The 25,934-nt window shown below is 38.8% G+C and overlaps 1 protein-coding gene across 1 annotated transcript in view; it reads right to left on the reverse strand.

Moving 5' to 3' along the window:
- Positions 1 to 24,778, reverse strand: part of LOC107655002 (protein jagged-1b-like) — a 34,029-nt gene extending 9,251 nt beyond the window's left edge. Inside the window, 12 exon segments of the mRNA XM_016442386.1 lie at positions 239 to 554; positions 4,719 to 4,765; positions 4,873 to 4,986; positions 5,073 to 5,186; positions 5,264 to 5,377; positions 7,124 to 7,243; positions 7,331 to 7,461; positions 10,299 to 10,359; positions 12,198 to 12,449; positions 16,725 to 16,782; positions 23,848 to 24,150; positions 24,442 to 24,778. Of these exon segments, the coding sequence (XP_016297872.1) occupies positions 239 to 554; positions 4,719 to 4,765; positions 4,873 to 4,986; positions 5,073 to 5,186; positions 5,264 to 5,377; positions 7,124 to 7,243; positions 7,331 to 7,461; positions 10,299 to 10,359; positions 12,198 to 12,449; positions 16,725 to 16,782; positions 23,848 to 24,150; positions 24,442 to 24,513 (1,702 nt within the window). The 5' untranslated portion in view covers positions 24,514 to 24,778.
- Between the last annotated feature and the right edge of the window lie 1,156 nt (positions 24,779 to 25,934).

Genomic DNA, 25,934 nt, shown 5'->3' on the forward strand with positions numbered 1-25,934 from the left:
TTCTGAAGAATCATGTGACACTGAAAACTGGAGTAATGGCTGCTGAAAATTTACAGAAATAAATAATATATTAAAATATAAAACAGTTATTCTAATACTATTTCACAATATTACTGTTTTTAATGTATTTTTGATCCAAGTGCATAAGAGACTTCTTTCAAATACATTAAAAAGCTTACCAACACCAAACGTTTGAACAATAGTGTGTACAAATAGAAATGTCAAAATTCAGCTATACCGTTTAAACGTATATCAATACAGTTTATCTTTATGGGAGAGATTTTTTTCTTTCTTTTTGGTGCATCAAGTGTCCAGTTTAGCAACTGGACTGATAGTTATATAAAAAAATAGGCAGGAAAGAAAACAGGACATTCTCTCACCTGACACAGCTGACCCGAGAAGCCGGCAGGACACAGACACTGAAATCCATTGACTTCATCCTGACACCGGCCACCGTTTAGGCAGGGACTGCTAGCACACTCGTCCACGTCCTTGTCACAGTGTTCACCCGAATAGCCAGGAGGGCAAAGACAGCGGTAACCATTCACCAAATCCTGTCAAAGATGAGAGCTAGAACGTTATTTAAAAAAAAAAAAAGCTACAATAACTCAGTGTAGTGACCAAGGTAAAATCATCTCTGTGCCATAATCATGGGCATACTTTCCTGGCACTAACCCCCAAAAATAAATGTTCAGCTTAGAACGCTTACATTTTTTTGTACAGCACTCCTGAGAATGAATGGTATCAATATGTCAGCCTCAGACGGCACAGCCGTGTTTCTGTTCTGGATGTTTACAGTTTCTAGTCTTCAACAATAAGCCCTTCTGGAGATGAACTAGTCACTGGATTTGTCAAAGTTTGAGAGGTTCATGGCATTAAGCCTTAGAAAATGACTCAAGAGTTTTCTTTGAAGCAGTCACTAGCAATTAAAAGGGATATCCTTGAGCACACCTGTACATTCCACTTTGTTCTCAGTTATATCTGATTTCAGATAAACCCATCACTAAACATCACATACAAAATAACTAGCTGTACTTGGCCTCTTTACATGCCAGCCCCTTCCTGCTTAAATGAAACAACAGAATATTACACTACCATTCATAAGTTTAGGGTCAGTGTTACGTTCCCTGGGAGTTGTTGTTTTTGTTTTTATTTTTTCTTGTTACTTGTGTTTTCTTTTTCCCCAACTCCTAGGTTTCCGCTGAGTGGGTGACTCGCCGCCAATCATTATTAGGGTGTTCCATACTGCGACGAATCAGCTGACGGCCCGTGGCTTTAAAAGCTTCCGGTGCGCTCGGCCTGGGAGGCGAGGGCAGCGCAGTGAGCGCTGTTGGGGTGTGTAGCGAGACTTTTTGGCTGTGCTCTGAGCGGAGAGCCTGTGTGAGCTCCCGGGCATCAGCGTGTGTGTTTTCGATTTGTTTGAGTTGTGCCTCACTCCTGTGTATCTTCTCGTTCTCAAGTTGCTCAGTATGACTTTCATGTCTTACAACTATGTGCCGAATTGATGGTGAGCTTATTGAGTTTTCTCGTTCTCTAGGTGGGAGATGAGGGTAGGTAAGCTTAGTTGTAGGTTACATCTCTTGCACGTAGTGAAACCGTGTTAGATACACTAGTCAGTGGGTGAGCGCCTCTTGTGTATTTCTTTCTGTTTTAGTTAGTGTAGGGTATTTAGGGCATCGCCTACGCCGAAGCTTTCGTGTTTTTGTTTCACATTTTTATTTGGTTAGGATAGGTTAGTGGGTTTGGGCGTTTAGTGTAGCCTTGTTTGGTTTTGTTTCTTTGTTGATTTAGGCGCCACTCTATCATGTCTGTCCCTTTTTGTTGGTTTGTTTGTATTATACTTTTATTTTCGGCACTGTAAATATGCACACGCGCTGCTGGTGCGTTTCTGGACAGCTACGTGAATAAGTTGCTGCCTTCTGCCATTTGTAGAATAAATTACTGCCTTTTGCCATATGCTGTCGTCCTGGCTGTTTTTCTGCTCTCCTCTCCATTCATCGAATTCATTTGTTTTAAATGTTGCGGACCAATTCCCTAGATCTCGAAAGGACCGTAACATTTAGTGGGGGCTCGTCCGGGATCTCTTTACCCGCCAGAAGTAGTTATTTGACTGTCTGATGTTGGGGAGGACGGCAGAATGATTTTAAGCAGTAAGTGACTTTCTTGTAAAGGAACGAAACCATTTGAGCAGGTGGTTGGTCAACCGTGTTGGGCAGTGTTTGAGAAACCACGATGGCTGATTTCGTTTTGGAAACCTTTCTTAATGCACCTTCAGTTGAGCAAATTGATAGATGTCGCAAGGATGATTTATTGCGTATCGCTGCACATTATCAGATTGCGGTTTCAAAGCAACAATTAAAAAGGGAAATTAAAAGTGCTGTTTTACAAAGGTTGGTGGAATTAAGGATCGTGATGTTACATGCAGCAAGAGAGGAGGATTCACTCAGTTCAGACACTCGCCCATCAGCTGGTGAGGAGGAGCAGAGTGGAGGGGCCGAAGTGGAGGATTCCAAAGCTAAGGCTTTTCTGCCGCCCTTCGAACCTTTTTCTCCGGCTTCTGTGGAGTCTGGAGGTGATGTGAGGCTTAAAATTCAGTTGGCACGAGTGCAAATCGAAGCCCGTGCACGGGCGGAGGAATGTCAAGCTGAGATGAATTTAAGGCTCGAGATTCGCAGGCTGGAAATTGCGGCGGAGAAGGAGATTAAGCTGCGTGAGTTGGAGCTTAATACTGCAAAAGTTCAGCCTGCTCCGGTAATGATACCGGGGAAAATCGCTGATCCTTCGACTGAAGTTAAACCACCAGAAAAAACCTTTGATATAAGCACATTTCCCTTGTTCCACAATTTCGGGAATCTGAAATCGATTCTTATTTTGGTGTATTTGAACGTATTGCGTCCGCATTAAATTGGTCCAAGGAAATCTGGCCGTTGTTGTTACAATGTAAATTAACCGGTAAAGCTCAAGACGTTTGTGCAAGTTTGTCCTTAGAGGATAGTTTGAATTATGATACGGTGAAAGTAGCAATTTTGCGTGCATACGAACTTGTGCCTGAAGCTTACCGGCAACGATTTAGGAAACATAAAAAGACCTCAAATCAAACGTTCGTCGAGTTTGCGAGAGAGAAGGGCATTTTATTCGATAAGTGGTTGACGTCCAGTAAAGCAGCGGATTTTGGGGCATTGCGTGAATTAATTATTTTAGAAGATGCTCTGAGCGGAGAGCCTGTGTGAGCTCCCGGGCATCAGCGTGTTTGTTTTCAATTTGTTAGAGTTGTGCCTCACTCCTCTGTATCTTCTCGTTCTCAAGTTGCTCAGTATGACTTTCATGTCTTACAACTATGTGCCGAATTGATGGTGAGCTTATTGAGTTTTCTCGTTCTCTAGGTGGGAGATGAGGGTAGGTAAGCTTAGTTGTAGGTTACATCTCTTGCACGTAGTGAAACCGTGTTAGATACACTAGTCAGTGGGTGAGCGCCTCTTGTGTATTTCTTTCTGTTTTAGTTAGTGTAGGGTATTTAGGGCGTCGCCTACGCCGAAGCTTTCGTGTTTTTGTTTCACATTTTTATTTGGTTAGGATAGGTTAGTGGGTTTGGGCGTTTAGTGTAGCCTTGTTTGGTTTTGTTTCTTTGTTGATTTAGGCGCCACTCTATCATGTCTCTCCCTTTTTGTTGGTTTGTTTGTATTATACTTTTATTTTCGGCACTGTAAATATGCACACGCGCTGCTGGTGCGTTTCTGGACAGCTACGTGAATAAGTTGCTGCCTTCTGCCATTTGTAGAATAAATTACTGCCTTTTTGCCATATGCTGTCGTCGTGGCTGTTTTTTTCTGCTCTCCTCTCCATTCATCGAATTCATTTGTTTTAAATGTTGCGGACCAATTCCCTAGATCTCGAAAGGACCGTAACAGTCAGTAAGATGTGTTTGAAAGAAGTCTCTTATCTTCACCAAGGTTGCAGTTGTTTGCTCAAAAATACAGTAAAAACAGAAATATTGTGAAATTTTATTGCTATTCCTAATAATTGTTTTCTAAATGAATATATAATAAAATGTAATTTATTCTTGTGATGTAAAAGCTGAATTTTCAGGCATTACTTTACTGTCACATGATCCTTCAGAAATCATTATAAAACGGATAGTTCCGATCCTTGATTCTGATTGGCCGAGCCACGTTCGAAGCTGTAAATTACTCTACAAACATACACCTTTGTTTACGTTTGTGTGTTGCTCGGCAACCACTTTGTTGCAACCACAACTGATTCTGTGGAACTACATTGTTTGGTGGAAGAATAATGTTTTTATTAATATCATTACACTTTATTTGCTCTGTTTTATTTTGTGAAACCTTACTACGTATATGGAATAACCGTTTTATAAAAGCAATAAGCCCCGTGAAGCCGCTCCGCTTTGCGTCGTGCCTAACAATACCCCTTAGCTGTTATAAATTCACTGTAAACTACGGCTTCTTGGGGCTTATTGCTTTATTCTAATATTCTGATTTGGTGCATTTCATATTTTTATTAATGTTGATATTTTTGTGGAACTCTTTGATGAATAGAAAGTTAAAAAGAACAGTATTTATTTGAAATAGATTTTTTTTTTTGGTAACATTATAAAAGTTAACTGTCACTTTTGCTGAATAAATGTTTTAATTTCTTTCTGACCCCAAACTTTTGAGCAGTAGTGTATACTGATAATAAAACATCAGAAGATCTCCTACCTTGCAAGTTCCTCCATTCAGACATTGACCCTGACAGTCATTTATGTCTGAAATTGAGAGAAATATGTCTGAATTTTTAAGCCAAAAACAGCAGATTGAAATCTACAAAAGCACATGCAGAGATAAAAAGAAAAATAGAGATTGTTATGCTCACTTATATTACAATTCTGACCCGTCCAGCCAGGGAGACACTCGCAGAAATATCCACCAATCAGATTGTGGCATGACTTGGCATTCACACATGGCTTGTCCTCACATTCATTGGCATCTTTGAAAAAAAAAAATTGTTGTAATTAACTCCTAGTTAGAAGCATGATGAAAGTCAAACTTCAAATTGCTTCACTAATCTCTCACCAATTAGGCACATTTTGCCAGTCCAGTGAGGAGGGCAGGTACATTTGAAGCCATTAACCAAATCCTGACAGGTGCCTCCATGTTTGCATGGGTTGGGTGTACAATCATCATCATCTGTGAGATCAGAGCAGGTTAGACAAATCAAGTGTTGCTGGATATATTCTTCATAGTGTGTTTGTGCGCCTTCTTACTGATTTCGCACGATGGGCCGCTCCAGCCGACTGCACAGTGACACTCGTAACCCTGACTGGTCTCTTTGCACGTCCCTCCATTCACACAAGGGTTGGACAGACAGGCATGTTCAGCTGTGAACGCAAGCATTTAGTATCACTTGTTTGCAGTTTTTATTGATTTTTTTACCTGAAAATCTGCCATTATTTACCCTCAAACTCGTACAACTCTTCTGTAAAGCCTTATTATCGTTATATTGAAACAAAAATTAGTTAAACAGAAGAAATAAACTACATGAGGATTCATTTCTGGGTGAACTATTAGGTCTGATATGCTCTCGAGCCTGACCAGAGTATGTTGATCTAACCTTTGCACTGTAGTTACATGACTGACCCCATTAACTTAACTGCTAGTTAAGCTTTTATCTTCCTGCTAAGACTGAACGATTCCTCCAATGGTTTGGATAGGGGAAGATTTCACTGCCCCAGGAGATTGTCACCACCCTGAGGGTTTGAATCTGGATCATATGAATCCGAGAGGAGGATGGGGAGGAAAAAAGCCATGACAGTCCATCTGGCAGATTTCATCACTATACCCATCCAACCACTGACTGTAAAAACAGATGAGATTCACTGGCAGGACATATCATAACAGAGGATTAGCAGACCTGGGCGCCCTTCCTGACACTGTAGACAGTTAAGGCCTGTGGTCTGACATCATCTGATCCCCCATAGGCTCTCTACACCCTTTTCCATCTTGCTATACCAGAATGCAATGACACTGCTGCAGACTTTGACTTGGTGTCAATAACAAAATGGCATTGTATATAAAATGGACTTGTGCCAACAGAAACACAGAAAGCAGCGCATAATGACTTAAGATTCATTAAACAAGACGATCAAATTCAAACGACTGCATCTAAACTGCTCCTTGTATCAAGTTTCAAGCAGCTACAGTGTCATTATGTTTCAGAGTTGTAAACAGGGAGAGATGATAAAACTTTTGGGCAGTACTGCTACAATAAACCACACACACACACTGAAAAAAGGTACACATCTCTAAGGTACAAATTTTTGCTTTATTTACCCCTAAAATGTTCATAGTAATACCCTAAGGGTACATATACAACTCTAAGTTAGTAATTTGCACCTTTTAAGGGTAGATAAGCTACAAACCCTTCCCTTTACAGGGACTACCCCTAAAAGGTACCATTTTTTCTCTCATTTGTTTTTGACAGTGCATTGAGTGGTTCTTTATAATGCAGTGCATCAATCCAACTCTCATTATATTCAAAATGTGCATTAACTGATACATCACTGTTTTATGCTTTAGATATTTCATTGCAGTAGAATGACATTTTTTTTTTACACTCATTGCTACAGTAAGTGCACACTTGATGAAATTCCTTCTGTGGAACTGAAATCTGATGGCCAGAACAAATATTAACTTCAAATCAAAATTCTTGTAAACTTGGCAAACTTGAAACACACCATATTTAAATGCAAAATACAAAAAGGAAACCTTAAAATGGAATAAGGAGATCAATAAAAACAAAGAAACAGGAAAAAGAACACTTGAGAAAGCACAATACTGACATTTGCAACACAAAACAACTAGTCTCAGCCTCAAAAACTGTGATGCATATTGAATACAAAATGGTCAAAAATCACCATATGTGATTGGTTTACTTTTGTAATATCACTATTTCAGATTAACCAACACCTAAAGAACACATAAAACAAAACAATGTGTGAATGGCCACTTTTCATGTCAGTCAGACAGATCTTTTCTTGACTACTTGGACGTTTTTGGCCACAATCTGCAAAATGAACCAGACTCTAGTGTGATGTTTGAAAGTGTGGCTAGCATGACGGACTCACCTCGTTCACAGTTGACCCCAGAGTAGCCATCTTCACAGGAGCACTGGTATTTGTCAGGCCCTGTATTGCTGCACGTTCCTCCATTCAGACACGGCTGGTGAGTTCCACAGTAGTTTAGATCTGAGAGGTAAGAACAGCATTAGTATTGAATGTTCGGAAACAAAAATAGAATAAGAGACAGAAAAAGTTAAATTGACGCGTGCTTACCTTTGTCACAAAGTTGTCCACCCCAGTTAGTGTCACAGAGGCACTGCCAGGGTTCAACGCAGGTTCCGTGTACACAGCCTGGGTGAGGGATGCACTTATCACAGTATGGACCCTGCCAGCCGTACAGACACCTGAAAAAGACAAACAGACACTAAGGCAAGGGTTTATAAATGCAAATTAAACGACCACTAAGAACTGCAAGTGTCACTAAATGGCAGTATATATATACCAGAGGAATTTCCTGCATAGTGACAGTATTAATTTTTAGTTTTTTTTAAATCATATTGATTTTGATCTTTTAGACCAATATGCCCACTACATGTAGTTCAGTTTGATTTTCCATTTTACCCATTATTTTCTGAATAAAATGGCATACAATTTGAGTTAACACAAATAACATTTTAGTTATGATAATGTGCAATTAAAGTGAAATAACTGAACATAAAAATGCTCATTTTAGAAGAAAATTTCAGACAGCACTTTTGGCTTTTGCATCTGAATGTATTTGAGTGAGATGAAGTTATCATCTGAGTTGAGTTATCATGGACAGAATGAATAACAAAGTCAGTAGTTTCATGACGAGATTAACAGTGCAAAATAATTTTCAACATAATATTACTTTAATGACATGTTACTTTGATAAAAAGAGAAGAAAATGTTCTTGTTTACTATTAGTAAACCCACACCTCTTTTAGAATGAGTTTGCTTTTCCAATTATCTCATTTTCTCAAGAGGCGTCAGGGCTGAAGAAGTATGTTCTGTTACAATGACAACACCACACGATAACAATGTGTAGTGATTTTCTAAAGCATAATTTGCCATCATTTTCTAAAAGTACTTATCAAAACTTTGAGAAAAGTGTTGTTTTTCAGGGCGTCCAATGCTAAAAGGTTACCCTTTTATAAACCCTGTTTTAAAAGTTCACTCCAGTCCACTGGGAAAAGGGAACCGCCGACAACTTCTTGTCTGATTACTTAATGCCAAGCCATGCAAACAACAAACAGCAGCTTTAAAACTCCACTGGGTCTTTTAGAGAGACTAACATTAGCTTGTGGCAGGACACTCTGTCTCAATAAAAGCGGAGCGGGTTGGCCCCAGAACTGCTCGGACCATCTGAGTGGGGGGGATTGTGTTTGTAAACCGCTCCATTGGCCAATGTATTTATGGCGGGTTCTTTTGCATTCTCACTGCTGTTCCCATGTAGCCTTTCTCCGCCCAGGGAATGAAAAAACAGAGTCAGATCTACAGCCACAGAATATCTCTAAGCCTGTCATTAAAAGCCATCTCCAAAACAGCTCAGCAATAGTTCTCCCCTACACTTCCCCCTTAAAATGGCAGTAATTAAACAGCCTGAGCGATAACCTGCTCCTTAAAGAAGGATTCAGATGAGATAGTAAGTCACTTGAGCGCCACAGGAAAACAGACTGCCCTCTGGGGAAAAAAGAAAACAATTAGCCTGAGGCGGCAGTTCAGCTGTAAAAATAAACACGGTGGTTGAGGAAACCTCTCTCTGTGATTAAAGACAACTATTCTTAAACGTGCGAGAAGATTTTGACTATGAGAAACATTCACAAAACCCTATTTCACATCAGCAGTGTCTTGGAAGTGACTTTGAATGATATTAAAGCAAAAATATGGCATTAAAGCAGCATGGCTGAGTAACATTTTCACCTCGACCGTAGGCCTCGACAGTTCCAATTTAGCACAGTAAGAGCTCTTGTTACAACAGTTGCACAGTTGCATGGTTGTGTGTTCTGGCAAGCTTTCAGTGAGAGATGAATAGGTAATGGGATATAATCATGCCAAATGTAACAAAGAGCTGAGGTTTTAGTATACATTGCATTCCGTAGACATCCAGCCTTGATCTTGAACGCTTTCAGAGCTGGTACAATGATGAGAATTACTCAAACAAAAAAGATCTTTGTAACAAAACATCACTAATGTCTATCTGTTGACCAAAAAACATGCAAACACCTATAACGAACCGATGAAAAACCAGAAAAAGCCCAATGCAAAACCTGCCGTGACTTGCCCCAACCAACAAGATCAGTTTGTTGCGCAAGAAATTCAATTTTCATTAACTCGATGCCCTACTCAACACAAATAAGTTACACATGGCACATTCCTTTATGACGAAGCAAGTAACTTCAGAAAGCCTTGTTTATGCATTTTTCCCATGCATGCTACAATCGTACATATTACGAAGCAAAACCTAACTCAAGAAAATGTCAAGGAAAACTTGCTGCTATGGAAGGATTAAAAAATTGCTTCAAATTCTGTTCTCTTGGAAAACAACACAATAGAATAAACCACCATGCTTTTTTATTACACATTAAACAAGCCACTTAGTTTGACAAATTTTTTATGTGCATCAGTGTTACAAAGAGTATTTATTATGCACTCATAAATCACTGAGCTATAGCTTTATACGAACACACACAGATACACATCGCTTTCTCTTCCCCGGTGGCCAAATTCATACATCATTAGTAAATCAAGCAGTGCATTTTAAAACCCAATTAAAGATTGAACTTGGCAGATGATGGTTTGTAGATAAGGCTTCAACATCTTGCCAGACAAAAGCAAAATGGCTAAAAATAGCTTTGTGCTTCAGTTGTCTTTACAACATGGCCTTATTGACACCGTTTCACTGCTAAATGCCAGCCATGTTGGAATACTTGGAGGTGGATGTCAGTAATCTGTGCTTTTATCGTCTGTGGACCAGAAACGGAGCTTGAGCTATCAGACCTTGATAGGTCAAGCAGGACACATGGATTCTAACAAGATTTAACCATGAGCCTCTAGTTGCAGTGAAAGCTTGTACTGTTGCATCTTTCACACTTTAACAAGGCTTGGCTCAAAATGTTAAAGAGCAAGGTTGAGGACAAAATAAACCTGGTGACAGTGTAAAGTACATTTTTGCAGGAAATGCCACAAAAAATATAGAATAATATTGCAGATTACTCACTTGCAGCCACCTGGTTCCTTACAAGATCCATGTTCGGTGCTGCAACCTTGTCTGCAGATCGCTGGAAAACCGAAAGAGTGGGAAAGAATGAATAAGATAAGTTTGTTCCCCATCCTTGCTGTAAGATATACCACGGGCCTCAATGTACCCTGTTCACCCATGAAATTTTTTCAAACCCCTAATTAGCCTAACTGAATCCTACTCTAATCTGAGTCCTGTCGTCGGGCTTCGGGTGCTGCGCTCTCCGTTCATGGCTTATTCCAAACTATTCCACACTAAACCCACCAGCCTCTTAAAATGGAAACTGTTTGTTTTGGCAAAAAGCATTTGAGTTAACAGTTTGCAAAGCATTTTACTTCATTATCAGATGCATTCAGGGATGCCCAAATCAATGAAATTGATGAAATTTTCATTGTTAAATAAAAAAAGAAAAACAATCTTTGTATAGAAATTAGACTCAGGAGTAATTTATAGAATATAAATATAAATTTATTTTTATATTTTAAAATGTAATATAATGTACAAAAGTTTAGGGTCAGTAGGATTTTTTAAAAGATTTTTTAAAAGATTTTAACATGATATTTTAAATAATTTTTGTATACTTTCTAATCATTACAAAATCATAAAAACTGACCGTTTCCACAAAAATATTAAGCAGCAATGTTTTTAACATTGATAATAATAAGAAATATTATAATATTAAATTATAATATATAAAATTATATTATATTAAATTAGGGCTGTCAGTTTAACGTGTTAACTTAATTAACTAGTTATAAAAAAATAACACTTAATAAAATATTTTAACGCAGTTAACGCACTGGCCCCGCCCCCAGACCTGTACATCATCTTACATTTCATACAGTTGACTTGACAAATATAATGCAAGGCAACAACTCCATAAATGCAGTTATGCCCCAAAATTCAAGATATTGGTGCAAAAAATGCCCATGTATGAGTTTTTGTCTCATACATGGGCATTTATAGCATTTATATCATACGATAAGCTATATCACACGAGCAGCGAGAGCAGTATTACACGAATAGCACGAGTGCAAATGTGATTTTATATAACAGTTCAGTTAGAAATTGATATTGTGTTATATTTTAAACACAATATTGTCTGTTTTGCCAACAAAATATTACCTAAAGCCACAGCAGAACTGTTGTGCGTCTGTGAGCAACACAGCGGTGGTTAGTTTCTGAATGAATCCGTGTTTTGAACGAGTCGTGTGAATCAATGATTCAAAGCCCCATTCATAAAGTGAGCCGTTCACTGAATTCCTGAATGAATCAGCCGTTTGAACGAATCAAATGAATTTTTGACTCATAGACATTTACCGCCACCTGCTGCCAGTTTTAGTTTCTTATTTAGAGTATTATTTCATTCAAAAAAAGGGATTTTTTTTTTAAAATCATTTACTCAAACCTGAATGACTTACTTTCTTTTGTGGAACATAAAACAAGGTATTTTGAAGGCTGTTGGTAAGCTGTTCTGGTTACCAATGACTTCCATTGCGTGAAAAAAAACCAAAAAACTTTTTCTCAAATTATCTTCTTATATGTTCCATAGTTTATGTTAGGCCATTGTAACCTAAACATTTGTGTGTAATAAATTTTATGTTAAATCAAATAAAATATTTCTTTCTAAAGCCCTATAGTAAATCTATTAAATCAGTATATTAGAATGTATCCTGAAGTGACACTAAAGACTAGAGTAGTCTCTAATGAAAACTCAGCTTTGCATCACAGGAAAAAAATACATTTTCAAATATATCAAATTAAGAAACAATTATTTTAGACTGCAATAATATTTTCACACTATTACTGTTTTTACTGTACTTTTGACTAAATAAATGCAAAAAAAAGGGGGGGCCTTAACACAGTCTACTTGCTCACCTGTATTGCAGTCAGGACCCGTCCATCCTTCCAGGCAGGTCTTGTTGCCATTCTGGTCACAAGTGTAATGTCCAAAGAACTCGTCACGTGGCCGGCAGAACTTGTTGCAGCCAAAGCCGTAGTAGTGTTCATCGCAGGTGACCCGGATCTGGTACTCAAACTGAGCGATGGGGCCGTTGTGGGTCAGTTTCTGCCATTGTCGATTTGGGTTGATCATGCCAGAGTGGTACGCTTTCTCGATGAGCTTTCCACCTGAACAGTCAATGTGTAACAGTTAGAAAGGCCTTGACACAATAACACCACACACAATTCAAAGAGTTAAAGGTTAACCAAGAAACTTCAATGTCTCTATCCAGCTGCTCACAGATTAAAGATATCACTGGCCTAAAATGACCCCTCATGTTTATAGCTGAAGGAAAAGCCACAATCACTATTAATTACATTGTGCAAACAATATGCTACTAGCAGCAAGGACTCATGACATCAGTGAATAAACACTGTCTTGCTCACTTTTTCTCTTTCTCTGTCTGACATATTCACCCCCGTAGATTCAGATCCCATGCAGAGTAGTGAATTAGAGCAGGGGTTTTAAACTGGGTTTCTGGAGACCCCCAGGTGGCCACAAGGGGGTCCATGGAAAATTACAGAGAAAAAGTGTTGGTATTAAAGGGGTCCTATTATGCTCTTTTACAAAGTCTTGATTTTGTTTTGGGGGTGTAGTAGAACAGGCTCTCATACTAGGTTGTTCGAAAAACACATTATTTTTCACATATTTTACATTATTACAACACCTCTCTCCTCAGTCTGGCATGAATGGCTCGAATAGTTCCTGTATCAAATGAAGGCCCGCCTTCTGAAATACGAAATGTGCTGTGATTGGTTAGCTGGGCCAGTGAGTGTTGTGATTGGCACCACTTGGCGCCTGGTCGGGAAATGTCATGCCCCTTACCATAGCCGCCTGCTGCGAGCTTCAGTGTAAATATTGTGTCAAGATCAAATCAATTTGAGCGCGATTTAAACCCAGATGATTGTAACCAAAGTTCGCCTTGGGAAAGCTAACGTGTCTCTGACATAGTGATAACACTCGTTGCCTTCTCTAGTGCAGCTCAACCAGGTCTCGTCCCATTCGTCGGTATTTGTGATATCACAAATCCCGGAAAATATGCGTTGTAGTCCAAACGAGTCGTTCGTTGTAGTTTTTGAAAAGTGATTTCTGTTAAATAAAATATCTCCTTTTGAAGTGGACTTTGAGCTTTGTAACTTTGCAGATCTTTTTTATGCTCAAACAGCAACATTACAGACTAACTAAAGTTGAAAAAGTAAAAAAACGGTATAATAGGACCCCTTTAAATCAGCACTAATACTCATTTCAATTATTTTGAAGTTTTCCAGCTAATATTTTAATTGTTTATTTTGGATTTGGTAAAATGACAAAAATTCTATTTTTATATAACATTTTATTTGTTTTTATAATATCACCCATAATATTTTTCAATGTAAGGGGACATTTTGCATTTAAAAACAACAAAAATAAAAAAAGTAAGATCTAGAGATGCTGCACAAGTTCAATGGTCAAACACATCTGTCTATCGCATTTTTATATACTGTAGAAAAACAATGGAAAAGCAACAAAGTCGAATTCAAAAATGCATTCTGTGTGAACAAACCCTAAATGAGTCTTAAAATAAATAGCAGCCTTTATATTTATGGAAGGGAATCATCCTTGGCATCAAGTTTGAAAACCCCTTGATTAGGACAGATAAATGTAGAATCTGAGAGACACTTACTGGAAATAAATGTATGTAAGCACTAGTAAACTAAGTAATCTGACATGTATTCCCTTCAAACACTCTGACCACAATCAAACACCCACCCACTCACCCACAGATTTCATCCTTAAATTCTTATTATACTCCCAACTAGGGCTGGGTTGCATTTCTCAAAAGCACTGTAGACACCATTGGTCTCCATGATATACTTAGGTTTACAATGCTGTCTGAAATGCAGTCGTGGGCATCATGACAGCATATTCTGTACATTTGATGGTAGAAATGTGGTGGAGGTAATGTTTATACCACAGACAGTTCATCCGTGTGGCTATCGGTGGGCAGGACTGAAGATACAGAACGAAACGTCCAAAACAAGTCAGGATGTGGAAAACCTTGTTATCAAGGGGTGTTTGTTAGGAATAATGTCAAGCAAAGTATACACTTTTTGCAGCTACAGAAGATGAAGAAAGCTGATAGCTCACATCTTTCACCATTTTCCCGAATATGACTAGAACAGGGAACCGTGAAATATCTATTCCTCCCTTTCACATAAACACTTATCTTTAAAGTTCTCTGCAAACTGATGCAACATGGGTAGCTATATTAACTGTTATTCCTAGAGGAGGTAGAAAGAGTGAAAAGAGATGATATTATGGAGGCCAGGTGGGCCTATAGTTCATAGGACTCTGGAATGCAGAGGGTCGTTGTGGCATTTCACTTGCACCCTGAACCCTGTGGACAGAGCCAAGTGTCATGTCTTTACTACCTGCAGCCTGATCCACTTCACTGTGGGGTGAGGAAGTCACATTAAACTGACAGAAAAAAACTCCACACCCTCAGGACAAGGAATAAGGAGAGTTGCTAGCAAAAATGAAAAACAAATTCTACTAATGATATGTGTACATATATTTCTTATATATTTGATAAATAACCAATTCAAAAGTCTGGGGTCAGTAAGATTTTAAGAAATTAAAACTTGTTTTCAGCAAGGACACATTAAGTTTACCAAAAGTGACAGTAAAGACATTTATAATGCTAAAAGATTTCTATTTCATGTTGTTGTTTGAACTTTATTGACTAATCTCATGAATCCTCTTCATTCATCTCAAGAATCCTGGAAAAAATGTACCATGGTTTCCACAAAAATATTAAGCAGCACAACCGTTTTCAACATTACTATTAATAAAACATGATCCTTGAGCACAAAATCAGCATATTAGAATGATTTCTGAAGGATCATGTGACACTGAAGTCTGGAGTAATGATGCTGAAAATTCAGTTTTGCCATCACAGGAATAAATTACATCATAAAATATACAAATATAGAAAAAAAGTTGTTTTAAATAATAAAAATATTTCACAATATTGTTTTTAATGTATTTGTATAAAATAACAAATGCAGCCCAAGTGAGATTAAGAGACTTTGAAAAACATTTATCAAAATCTTGCCAACCCCAAATTTTTGAATTGTGGCATATATGGATAAAAATGTTTGTCAAATGCATTTGCTTGACATTTTTAACCAAAGCAACCTGCAATGCATTTAAGGTACTGCACACATTTGATCAGTTTCTACATTTCCTGGGAATCAGATCCATGACTTTGGTGTTGCCAGCACCATGTTTCACTGTTTGAGCTGGTACAGCTTTAAAAACAAAGTTTTGGCCTAAATCTACCCTTGGTGGACAATGTTATTTTACAATATTTATAAAACTAAAGTTGTTACTAAATCTTCTCAAAATGCAGCAAAGTCACAAATGTAAGCAAGTCTGAATTGGCTTCTACAGATTCTAATATTTCATTTGAATATTCAAAGCCCAATAAACAGAAACAAATACCTCTAAAATGTAGCACAACACATATTAGGAAGTATTTGAAAAGACCAACAATCCAAATAGTAAAATTACAGGTTCTAGCACCAGATAAACCATTAGCATATGCAGTCTATAAGCTAATACATACTGTAGAGTACAAGACAAGAGTACAACTTCAACATAAGCTTTTCTGCAACAAAAACTTTGAATTCAGAATATCTGGATATAGCTGGAAGTCGCTATACCAGTTAATGGTAACACAACCTAGAAGAGCTATTCAAATGAACTCCACCAGACTCAGTTTAGTGTCTAAATGGGACTGTTTCTGGAGTGTTAAGCCCTGTTGAGGTGTAAGAAGAGAAAGGTTATAGCAAACATAACCTTGTGCTTGAGCTATGCACCGTGACAGAGAGGCCATGAGACCTTGACTGCCAACACCTGCCATTAGTCATCAGGTATTCGGAAACATTTTCATAAGCATGAGGCCCCCTCAACAATGTTTCTCACAGACAGACACACAGTCTTCCTCTTCTTCCCTTCCCTGTCCTGTCACACACACCTGTCAGCACATTTGGTTTAAAGACTAGCATGCTATGAGCGGAAATGGTACAAAAACAAGCTTAAATTTCTTACATTTCCCAAAGCTTAAACAAAAGAGAAAAGAAGAAACAAAACAAAACAAACTTTAATTTCTTACATTTCCCAGTTTAAACAAAAGAAAAACATTTATGCAGACGAAACAAAACAAACTTGAATTTCTTACATTTCCCAGTTTAAACAAAAGAAAAAAGTTATAAGACAAAAAAAAAATAGAAACAAATCAAACAAAGCAAGAAACACAGAAAGGACATCAAAGACGGAAACAAAAAACAGAAAAAATATATCAACCAAAAAGCAAATAAAAACAAAAAGAAGCAAAACAAACAGCCAAAGATGCTACTCACTTTCACTGGCAGTATCGTTATTGAAGTCCAAGGCCTCCACTATCAACGTATAGGACCTCTGAAAGAGAACAACACACATGCAGTCAGCAATGAAACCAAAACAAAGAAACATCAAAGATCATTTTACATCAACAGAGCTTTAGTCAGGGACCTTGAGTCGTAACCAATAAACACCAATGACAAAATGTGACCATGGGGACATGCTGAGAAATGTGGTGTGAAAGATCAGAAGAATAATACAACCTCCACCTTATCTGGTAGTGCTCTTCTGAAACTTTGGGCAGATACAGTATCACCATCTTTACAATTTAAACAATGACTGGCAGAATAGATCAACAAGCATCCTTGTTGTGGTAATATAAATGTAGGAGACTGTTGTTGATCCAATTGAAAGAACCAAGCAGCTCTCTAACCTTCACAGAGCGACATTATTTAATCAACAAATTTGTTCATTCAAACTTATTTGCTTGTGCACATGAAATTAAACTATTACATTTGGTGCCATTTGAGATGTTTCTTTACAAAAAAAATTAATAATAATGAATAAAAATGTAATAATATTAGTAACAATAAGCTTTATTTGTATAGCACCTTTCATACAAGGAATGCAGCTCACAGTGCTTTATAATAAAAAATAATTACAATAAGCACAATTACTTCACATGGAAACAAGTTAAAAAAATGAGATTAAAGATAAAATCCCTTTTGTAAAGATTATAAAAGATACAATTATTACATACATAAAATGGAAATTCAAACCAAGTAATAAGGAAACAAAACAAATTAAATTGCAGCATCATGCTGTTCCTCTCCATTCTGATTTTTTTTCCCAGAAAATAATGAAATTTCCAGAAATGACAGACTTCAGACTTCTTTTACATGTGTGTGTTTATTATGTGTGAGGGTCTAGTTGAATCACTGGGTCATGTTATTCTCACTGACAGTTATGTGGCATCAGTTCAGCGGTCATTGTAAGGACATTACGGTCCAACATTTTGTACATTCAAAGAAGTCCTTCTATCTTAGTACTAACTTTATTATGCAAAGCAGCCATTTAATTTGCAGTTTTGACAAATTGGAAGTAAATAGCTATCCTATTTTGACTATATAATAGATGAGAAACACAGTGATGGAATTGGATGGCTGCATCATGGTTCTTTAATATATACAATAATGCTGAATGATTCATATCCATGTACCACATTATTTACATGATGGTACTCTGAGAAAACACCACAGTTTGACTCAAGAGGTAAAAGGTTTGGCTGGCGGGTGAAACACACTGGTAGATGCCATAACTACGCCATTAGAGGGCAAAAAACAACTTTTCCCCTTTGAAAAGTTTGGGATTGTAAATGTCTTGATGATGTCAGTTGCTGGTTGGCTGATGTCATCATGTGATTAGTCAAATGATATTTGTGGTTATTGGCTAATGTATGCAGATCTGAGTGCTCTTAAGCAATGTTGGTGGAAATCAAATTGTGGACTTCTTTTCTGTACCAGTTGAGCAATGGGAATGCTAACAGTCCAGTGCTGTCCAAGTATTATAGACCTCCTTGGTTCTACCAAGGTTCATATTTAAAAAATATATATTTTTGTTATTTCTTCCACAGAATGCCTTACAGTACATACATACTAATAAATTCCCACTAATGCCCATTCTGCATAATTACCTCACATGACAGAAAGAGTTACGAGAAGGAGAAGAAAATTGCAGGTTGAAAGTGAACTTGTTTCTTTGAAAAACCCACAAAAATCCCCTTTCACTTCTCGCTTTCAGGTCTTTTGTGTGCTGTGTTTTGTTCCTCTTTTTCTCCACAGAGAGGAATGTGGAGTGAGGATCTGAGGGAGTTGCGGGGGGTGGGCTGCTTGACTCCAATGCAGGCCGAGATCTCTGGAGGGGTTGGCTACATTTCAGCACTTCTGAAACGCTTTGTCTGACTTAAGGTCATCATGGCTCTCACCGGTATCAGGTAACAAGAGTCACAGAGAGAGAGAGAGAGAGAGAGAGAGAATACTCCGCCTCAGAGAATAAAATGAGCGTCCATATCTAGGATTTAGTGTTAGAAGTTGATCGAAAAAAGCAAAAGCCTATGAGAGAAAACGAGTGTGCGTGTGAATGCGCCTGTGCCAGAATTGAAGCGTCTCTTTTCGGCACCTACTTGTCAGATTCACACACTCGTACTCTTGACGAGGGACCACGGAATTTCCAACATCTCCAAGGTTCTCACTGTCCGTTTGCAGCAACAATGGATCCTGAGTCCCCTACGCCAGACCATTCAAACAAACCAATGTGCAACACCTCTCACTATACAAAGAGCTAAAATTAGTCTGGGTCATTCGGATCTCGATGACCTGAAGAATATCAAGATAACAACGTTGCCAAAACAAAGCATCACCTCAAGTGGAAAATGTCAATCAAGTGGTACTAGAGATTCTAGTTAATACAATACAACTTTCTCTTTAAGATTCGATACTATTTTGTCTAAATAAATGAAAAATTAAACACTGAAAGCTAAAATCTGCCATTTTAAATGCTACAAATGAATTTAGGCATCTAAATGTAAAACTATAAAAAGTCTGAAATTAGCATGCACAATTGAATTTTGGTATATATATATATATATATATATATATAGTGTCAATCGGATAAATAATAATAAAAATAAATAAATAGGAATATACCTGTTAAGGTGCTGATATATTGTGCATTCCTAAAAGGTACACAAATAGGATGTGCTAAACAGTATATTTTTAATATCCAAGTTTTGGGTTCTGATTAGACATTCAAGACATTTTTGAAAGTATTTTAAACTAATTTCCCAAAAAAACATCATGTATGGCCAAGATACAACAGCCAAGGACGTCCATCTGCATGTAGAGGCGGTGCTTCAGGTGCATTAATTTAAAGATACAAGTTTTAAGGACAAAGTTTTACTGTGCAAAATCTCCAAGTGCTAATTAAAGCACAGGTGCTAAAATACCTAAAATAAATAAAAAATAAAGTCGGCGCTGAATATCCTTGTGGTTAGTGCATACATACAGCACAACTGTGCTTGCGGCGACCCGAGTTTGATTTACGTCTCGAGGTCCTTTGCCGATCCCGCTCATTTCTCTCCACTCAACGCTACTGTCCTGTCCCAATAAAGGCATAAAAATCCCATTAATATAACTTAAAAAAATGACACTACTCAAACTCACTAACCAGCTACTCAGCCATCTCACAGTCACCGTGTTTATGGTTATCAAATATCAGTTTATTTGATGCAAGCTGTGTCACCTCCACTGGGATACACCTTGTCCTTCCTCTCCTTGTCCACACTTGAACGCATTGTTAACACAAACATGCTGTTGATTCACAGCCCCCACTGAATTAACAAATCTTGCCAGTTTATGTATATCAAGCACACAGCTCATTAATTTCAGCTGCCCTGCACTTCCACACAGTGTTTGAAGTGCCTGCTGCCGTATATTACGGACATGTCCGGATATGAGCTAGCACAACCTCCCATCAGATCAGGACAGTGACTAAAAAAGGTGATGGACTTAGAAACCTAAGCAATTGTTTTACCTGACATTATAGTTTTATATTTACATTTATGCATTTGGTAGATGCTTTGATCCAAAGTGACTTGGATTGCATTGAAGGCATTTTTTTTTTTATCAGTTCATGCATTCTCTGGGAACCAATCCCATGACCTTGGCTTTGCTAGCGACACACTCTACTCTTTGAGCTACAGGAAAGTTTTGTGCCTTAAAAGGGTTTAAACAGGCTAAATGAATGAGAAACAATCATGGTTTTTCGGTGAGAAGCAGGGGAGGTTTTAAAGACAAGGGCCGCTTTGGATCTCACTCCATAACTCACAATCTGGTTATCAGCTCTAAATGCCTGCTGCTGCCAGGTTCATTTTTCCTATGCTTGACACTGACCTCAGTGTCATCATTGAACTCTCACTATCCCCATCAGCAGACTCCCAAACTTTACACTGCATTTGCCTTATCGCTCTAGGCCTTCACAGACATCTGATAAAGGTCTACACTTGCTCCCAAACCCCCTGAGCTCTGATATGGGATGTATTCGGCTTCTACAAATGGCTGAGGCTCCTCATTTTTTTGCTTTTATCACACTCACTTGCTGTGGGAATCTGCCGAGTGATGTCTCCACTGGTAAAAGTGTGATTGCTAATAAGGAGAGACTGACATGTAGAGTGACAAACGTTCAACATTGGCTCCGGATATACTCCGCCAGATTCCAATCAATCAAAGTCAACAGGGTTTACATTAGCAGCTTGGAAAACCTGACTATTACCAAGAAGGTAACCGCCCTTTTTTGCCTTTCAGGAGGTGCAATCACAGAAGGAAGGCTTTTTTGTGAGATTCCTATCAGGAGTGGTGGCCGCAGATAAGGGGGGCTTGCAGGGAAAGCTTTTGACAATCTTTCACTGCTCTCTCTGGCGTGGAAAATGAGACAGGCTTCCCTGATAACATGCCTGTCAGTCACCTGTGTGCACACAAGAGTTACTGGCAGCCATCTAATCTCCTGTCACTCAGGAAGACGATCGCGGGCAGGGACTGAGGAGAGAATCGGATCAAAAAGTACATCAGCCTGTCACGTATCCAGTCAAAGGGAGGGTATTCAAGATTAAACATCTCAATACAACAAAATGTTTCCTGGTAACATCATAAATCGGAATTGAGTAAGTCATGTGTGAGGTGATTAAGAAAAGTTAGCTAAACAAAACATCAGTACTAGACTACTTTACAATGGCCTAACAATACCTCATTCAAGACCTTAACAAGGGCAAGAAAAAAGACAAACGATGCATTTCCCCGTTCTACGACTTGAGTAATTGGCACTTAAGTGCCACATCAGAGCGTATAAAGCAAACATGTCATTATCCCCTTAGCTGCCCGTTTTTGCCTCATGCTGAGCAGACAGGCCCCAGGTGCATTCAGGGCCACGGGGCCAGAGAGCAGCGCTGTAATTTGCTGAAACGGCCAGTATGAGAAGTAAGGTCAGGGCTGGGGCGGGTTTGTCTAGGAGGCGATCTCATCACTGCTGAGTCGAACGCAGCTTCCTGTTGCTTGCACTGGGCCGGCATTATTCCTGGACTGGCTCCATTATGCACAGTAATCCTCCCTGTAGCCAGTTTGGCCCGGCTATTGTCACCCCCTGTTTCATGTTCGCTGAAGCTGGCTCTGTCTGGGTGGGCTATGACTAAAACCCCCCCTCTCGCTCTCTTTTACTCTCTACACCACTCTCTAAAACTAAAAGCACGGGGCAATCAAATGCAGTAAAAGGTGCAAAATAAATGGGTGGTATTCCTGTAAATGAAACCGTTATAGTTTGGCGATGAGATTTGGCTGTTGTGTCTGGGAACTTGCTGAGAGTAATTACCGAGGGTTGCAAAGTTAAAAGGTGCCATACCTAGTCTCCAGTCAGCCGTGACTGCCACAAAGCCTAAACTTCAACTCTCCCCAGCTGCCAACCGAAAAAATTATTAGCGACTGACTGAAGTGTGCTATGTCGTAATTTTAGATTTTATCATAATTTTGATGATTAAAAGAAACCATTTGCAGTATGCTTTGGAAGTGCACATCACAAAAATAGCTGAAGTGTTACATGATCAACACATGCCCACTGGCCATCTAGTTCACATACTGGACAGGTGGGCAGCTCACTGGGGCAAATAGTTCAAACAGGGACACGTTTTCTTTGTCAGACCGACAGTTCGTCCTTTGGTTTTTTCATTTTGACCCTGCTGAGAATGTATCCACAATGACATCATCAAGCGAGCAGGTGCACAAGCGCTCACGCCAACAGAACGTACCAAAGGACAGTTCAATGTCCCCACAGTCAAGAGCTCCTGAGAAATTAACACGAACACAGGGTTCCTACACTTTCTGACCAATGAATTTTTACAACTGTTACACGACTTTTAAAATTTGATTAATTGATTATACTTTTACAGGCCTCAAAATCACGTTCCCTTACATTTTCATGTTTTCCAGGACTGTGGGAATCCTGTGAATATCTATTTCTGAATAGGAAATCCCAGAAAACTGTATCAAGTAGATCAATATCACTAAAATAGCTCCAACAAAGGTATTGCTACCAGTTTTAGGTTACACTACACCAAGGTTTACGACCCCCAACCAGACTGTCAGCCAACCCTGTGACCCCGAGTATAAATAAAGCTAGATTTTCTAAGAGCAACACTTTCATTAAGAATATTAACTAACATCACTACATAACATATCATTAAACATAGTCAAAAAGTATGTTTTATCTAGCTTACATTCTCCATCGACCGCCTGGAGTACCTTCAGGGACCCTCAGGGGTTCACAGGCCTACAATTTATTTAGTTAATACAGCTTAAATGTTGGCAGACATCACACTACATACTACAGTAGGAATTCTATTACACGGCTGCATATCGTAACACACAAGTTTACTGCAAATCACCTGCAGTTTAGACTGACTTGATAACACAGGTTACAAAAGCCCCTTAAACAGATGACTACCATTTCAAGAGACCACGGTCAACTCATAAATTCTTTAGTGCTGCGAGACAAACATTGGTAAATCTCTCTTCTGTGGAGCTTTGGCTCATGTGCTTCACACCAAACAAATCTTCTTTTATTTGCATTCTACTGCAGTGACACAAATTAAGAGGTTTATTTGATGTATTTATTTACAGAGTTAGCCGACTGCCAAAAAGGAGACACTGAAAGGAGCTTCACGAGGAGTGAATTTACTGCAGGCCACTGTCAACATGGCACCAAATTCTAATCATGACATTTATAAATGTTTTGCCAAGGAAACATCTTTGCTTACATCCGTTTAACATTTAAATGTTATCACTTTCAACTCGACTTTATTCGTCAGTAAACAACATTTTGAGTAGTGTTGGTTGAGTAGTGTAATGAAGAACTCTTGAGTTGTTGTTTTTGTTTAGGGTGTCATGCACACACAACTAAAGCGAGCAGGCATAAAACTCCAGGACAAACCGCACACGTGGATCGAAACATTGCTACGATGTATCACCAACGTTGCGTCATCATAACCCGCTATGACCTCATTAATTATGCTCTAAAACAAGAAATATGACATCTACTCACCGGCCACGCAAAACTGAAGGGTAAAACAATCCTTGACTTTTCACTCCGCGTACCCTTGGTCGAAAATTTATTCCCACCGAGAACGGGCGTAGATCCAGTTCCGAAACTGCAAGCCCCAGCCGCGGAAACTCGCGATTGATATTCCTTCAGACAAACTTTAAAATATGTATCACATTCGTCCCGCGTGCATTTGCGATCCGCCGGGCTCCTCTCGCCGTCGCAGCACGAGCCGATCTGCAGCTCGCCGTTCGCATTCTGCATCGATACTATTTCCAGCTCGAAGTGCCCCGATGCGTCAGACACCTGTTGAACAGAAGAAGAAAAAAACCTTTAAATCCGTGTATAAAAAGTGCAGCAAAATCAAATTAGTCTCGTTTTACGGAATAGGCTGCTAAACTTGGTCTGCCAGTCTGTCAAGTGTCAGATTAAACCATGCAGAACGTTTGCGCTGCTTTTGAGAGGTCCAAACACGGTTGTTTTTGGTTGCATTTGTCAATGCTATTTTATAATACACAGCTTTGTGTTACAGTATATTTTGAAAATAAATAACACAAAGACAGAAAAAAACATTTCAGCTATTTAAAACAGACTCACCTTCGTCGGCAAGCATAACAAAAAGGCATGAAGGTAGAAAGCAGAAAATACTGAACTCCGTCGCACAATCATGCCTTCTTGTTGGTGTTGCTTTGAGACTCAGAAGTTCTAGCCGCCTCACGGCTCTAATGTACTCCCCGATTTAACATGCACGGGTGGAGAACAACTTTATTTCTTTCAGAAGACTATTTTCCAATGTGTAGGAAACTGCCTCCTATTATCCCAGCGTAGCCTATCTGAAATTCTTATATTTCTTATTCTGCTTCTCTCTCTCAGCGGCGGGTATACATTACACAGAAGCCATGTGAGCGTTTGTCCGCGACTGACTGACTGCGCATTCAACACACCAAGTTCAGTTAATGGGGGTGGGACACGCATGCGTAATTTTAATATTAAAAAGTTAAAGGGTGTGGCGTGTAGAGAAGCCCCGCCCGTGTCCCCCAGTCCCACAAGATGACGGGTTTATCTGGGAGACTTAACCGCATGTTCTTCCACTGCAAAACATGTTATAGATATATAGTTTTAAAGGAAAAGGAAGGCAACATACTATATTAGGCTAATTAGTTCACTGTATGTTGAATATTTTAAATAAAATACAATCTGTCTGTCTATAACAATAAACGCATCAGCATTTAAAAAGGATGGCTTGCAGCCAGACAGATATGAGAGGTCACAGACACTGTTATTTAGAATTGTGGAATGCACATCTAGAATCCTTCAAAGTCAGACACTTTTTCAGTGTAGAAATATTGACACAAAAAGGGACATTCACTTTATGATGTCAACATTCAGTGTTTGGCCGTGTATTTTGATACCCATGTGTGATAAAATCCTGAGGCATTCTTTGTGTGCATAGATCCACATACAGTAATCTTGAGTTAATTGCCCCCATAGCTCTTGCTGCCCTCTTGTGGGCACGGGGCAAATCTGAAAAGCTATTCGAATACAGAATCCCACAGACGGGTTATGTAAATCAAATTATGACTTGAGTACCTGCAAGATATCTTTTACTCTTTCTCTGACGTCATGCTTACAGGTCACGCTACAGGTCATACCACAGACCTTAGTGCAAACAATCCCACAGCATGAGACCGTGGCTAATCAGTAACTTGTGGGTTATTTCGCCACATCATTTTACAACTGCTGGATTGTGGTATGAAATCTTCTGATAAGCAACCCTATAAGGAAAAGTGCATTTCTACATGTCAATCTAATAGCTTTTTAGTCACAGTGTTGGGAGTCTATTAATCTTGATGTTGAAAGATGAGTGAGGGTCTCTGTTTATCTCGGTGTTGGATCTGAGTAAGGAAGCGATAGCACAGAAAGAAAACAATAAAAAAGGAATTACAAGCATTTTTATGTCATGTTAGTATATTACTCTTTATTAGAATTCTTAAATTTGAAATATATAGAATTTAGTATCACTAACAGTGCAAACAAACTCTCTGTCTGCCATTGGTCATCAAACACATAGCCCTGCCCTAAACTCACAC

Source organism: Sinocyclocheilus anshuiensis, unplaced genomic scaffold, assembly GCF_001515605.1.
Source record: "Sinocyclocheilus anshuiensis isolate Anshui unplaced genomic scaffold, SAMN03320099.WGS_v1.1 scaffold487, whole genome shotgun sequence".
NCBI lineage: Eukaryota > Metazoa > Chordata > Actinopteri > Cypriniformes > Cyprinidae > Sinocyclocheilus > Sinocyclocheilus anshuiensis.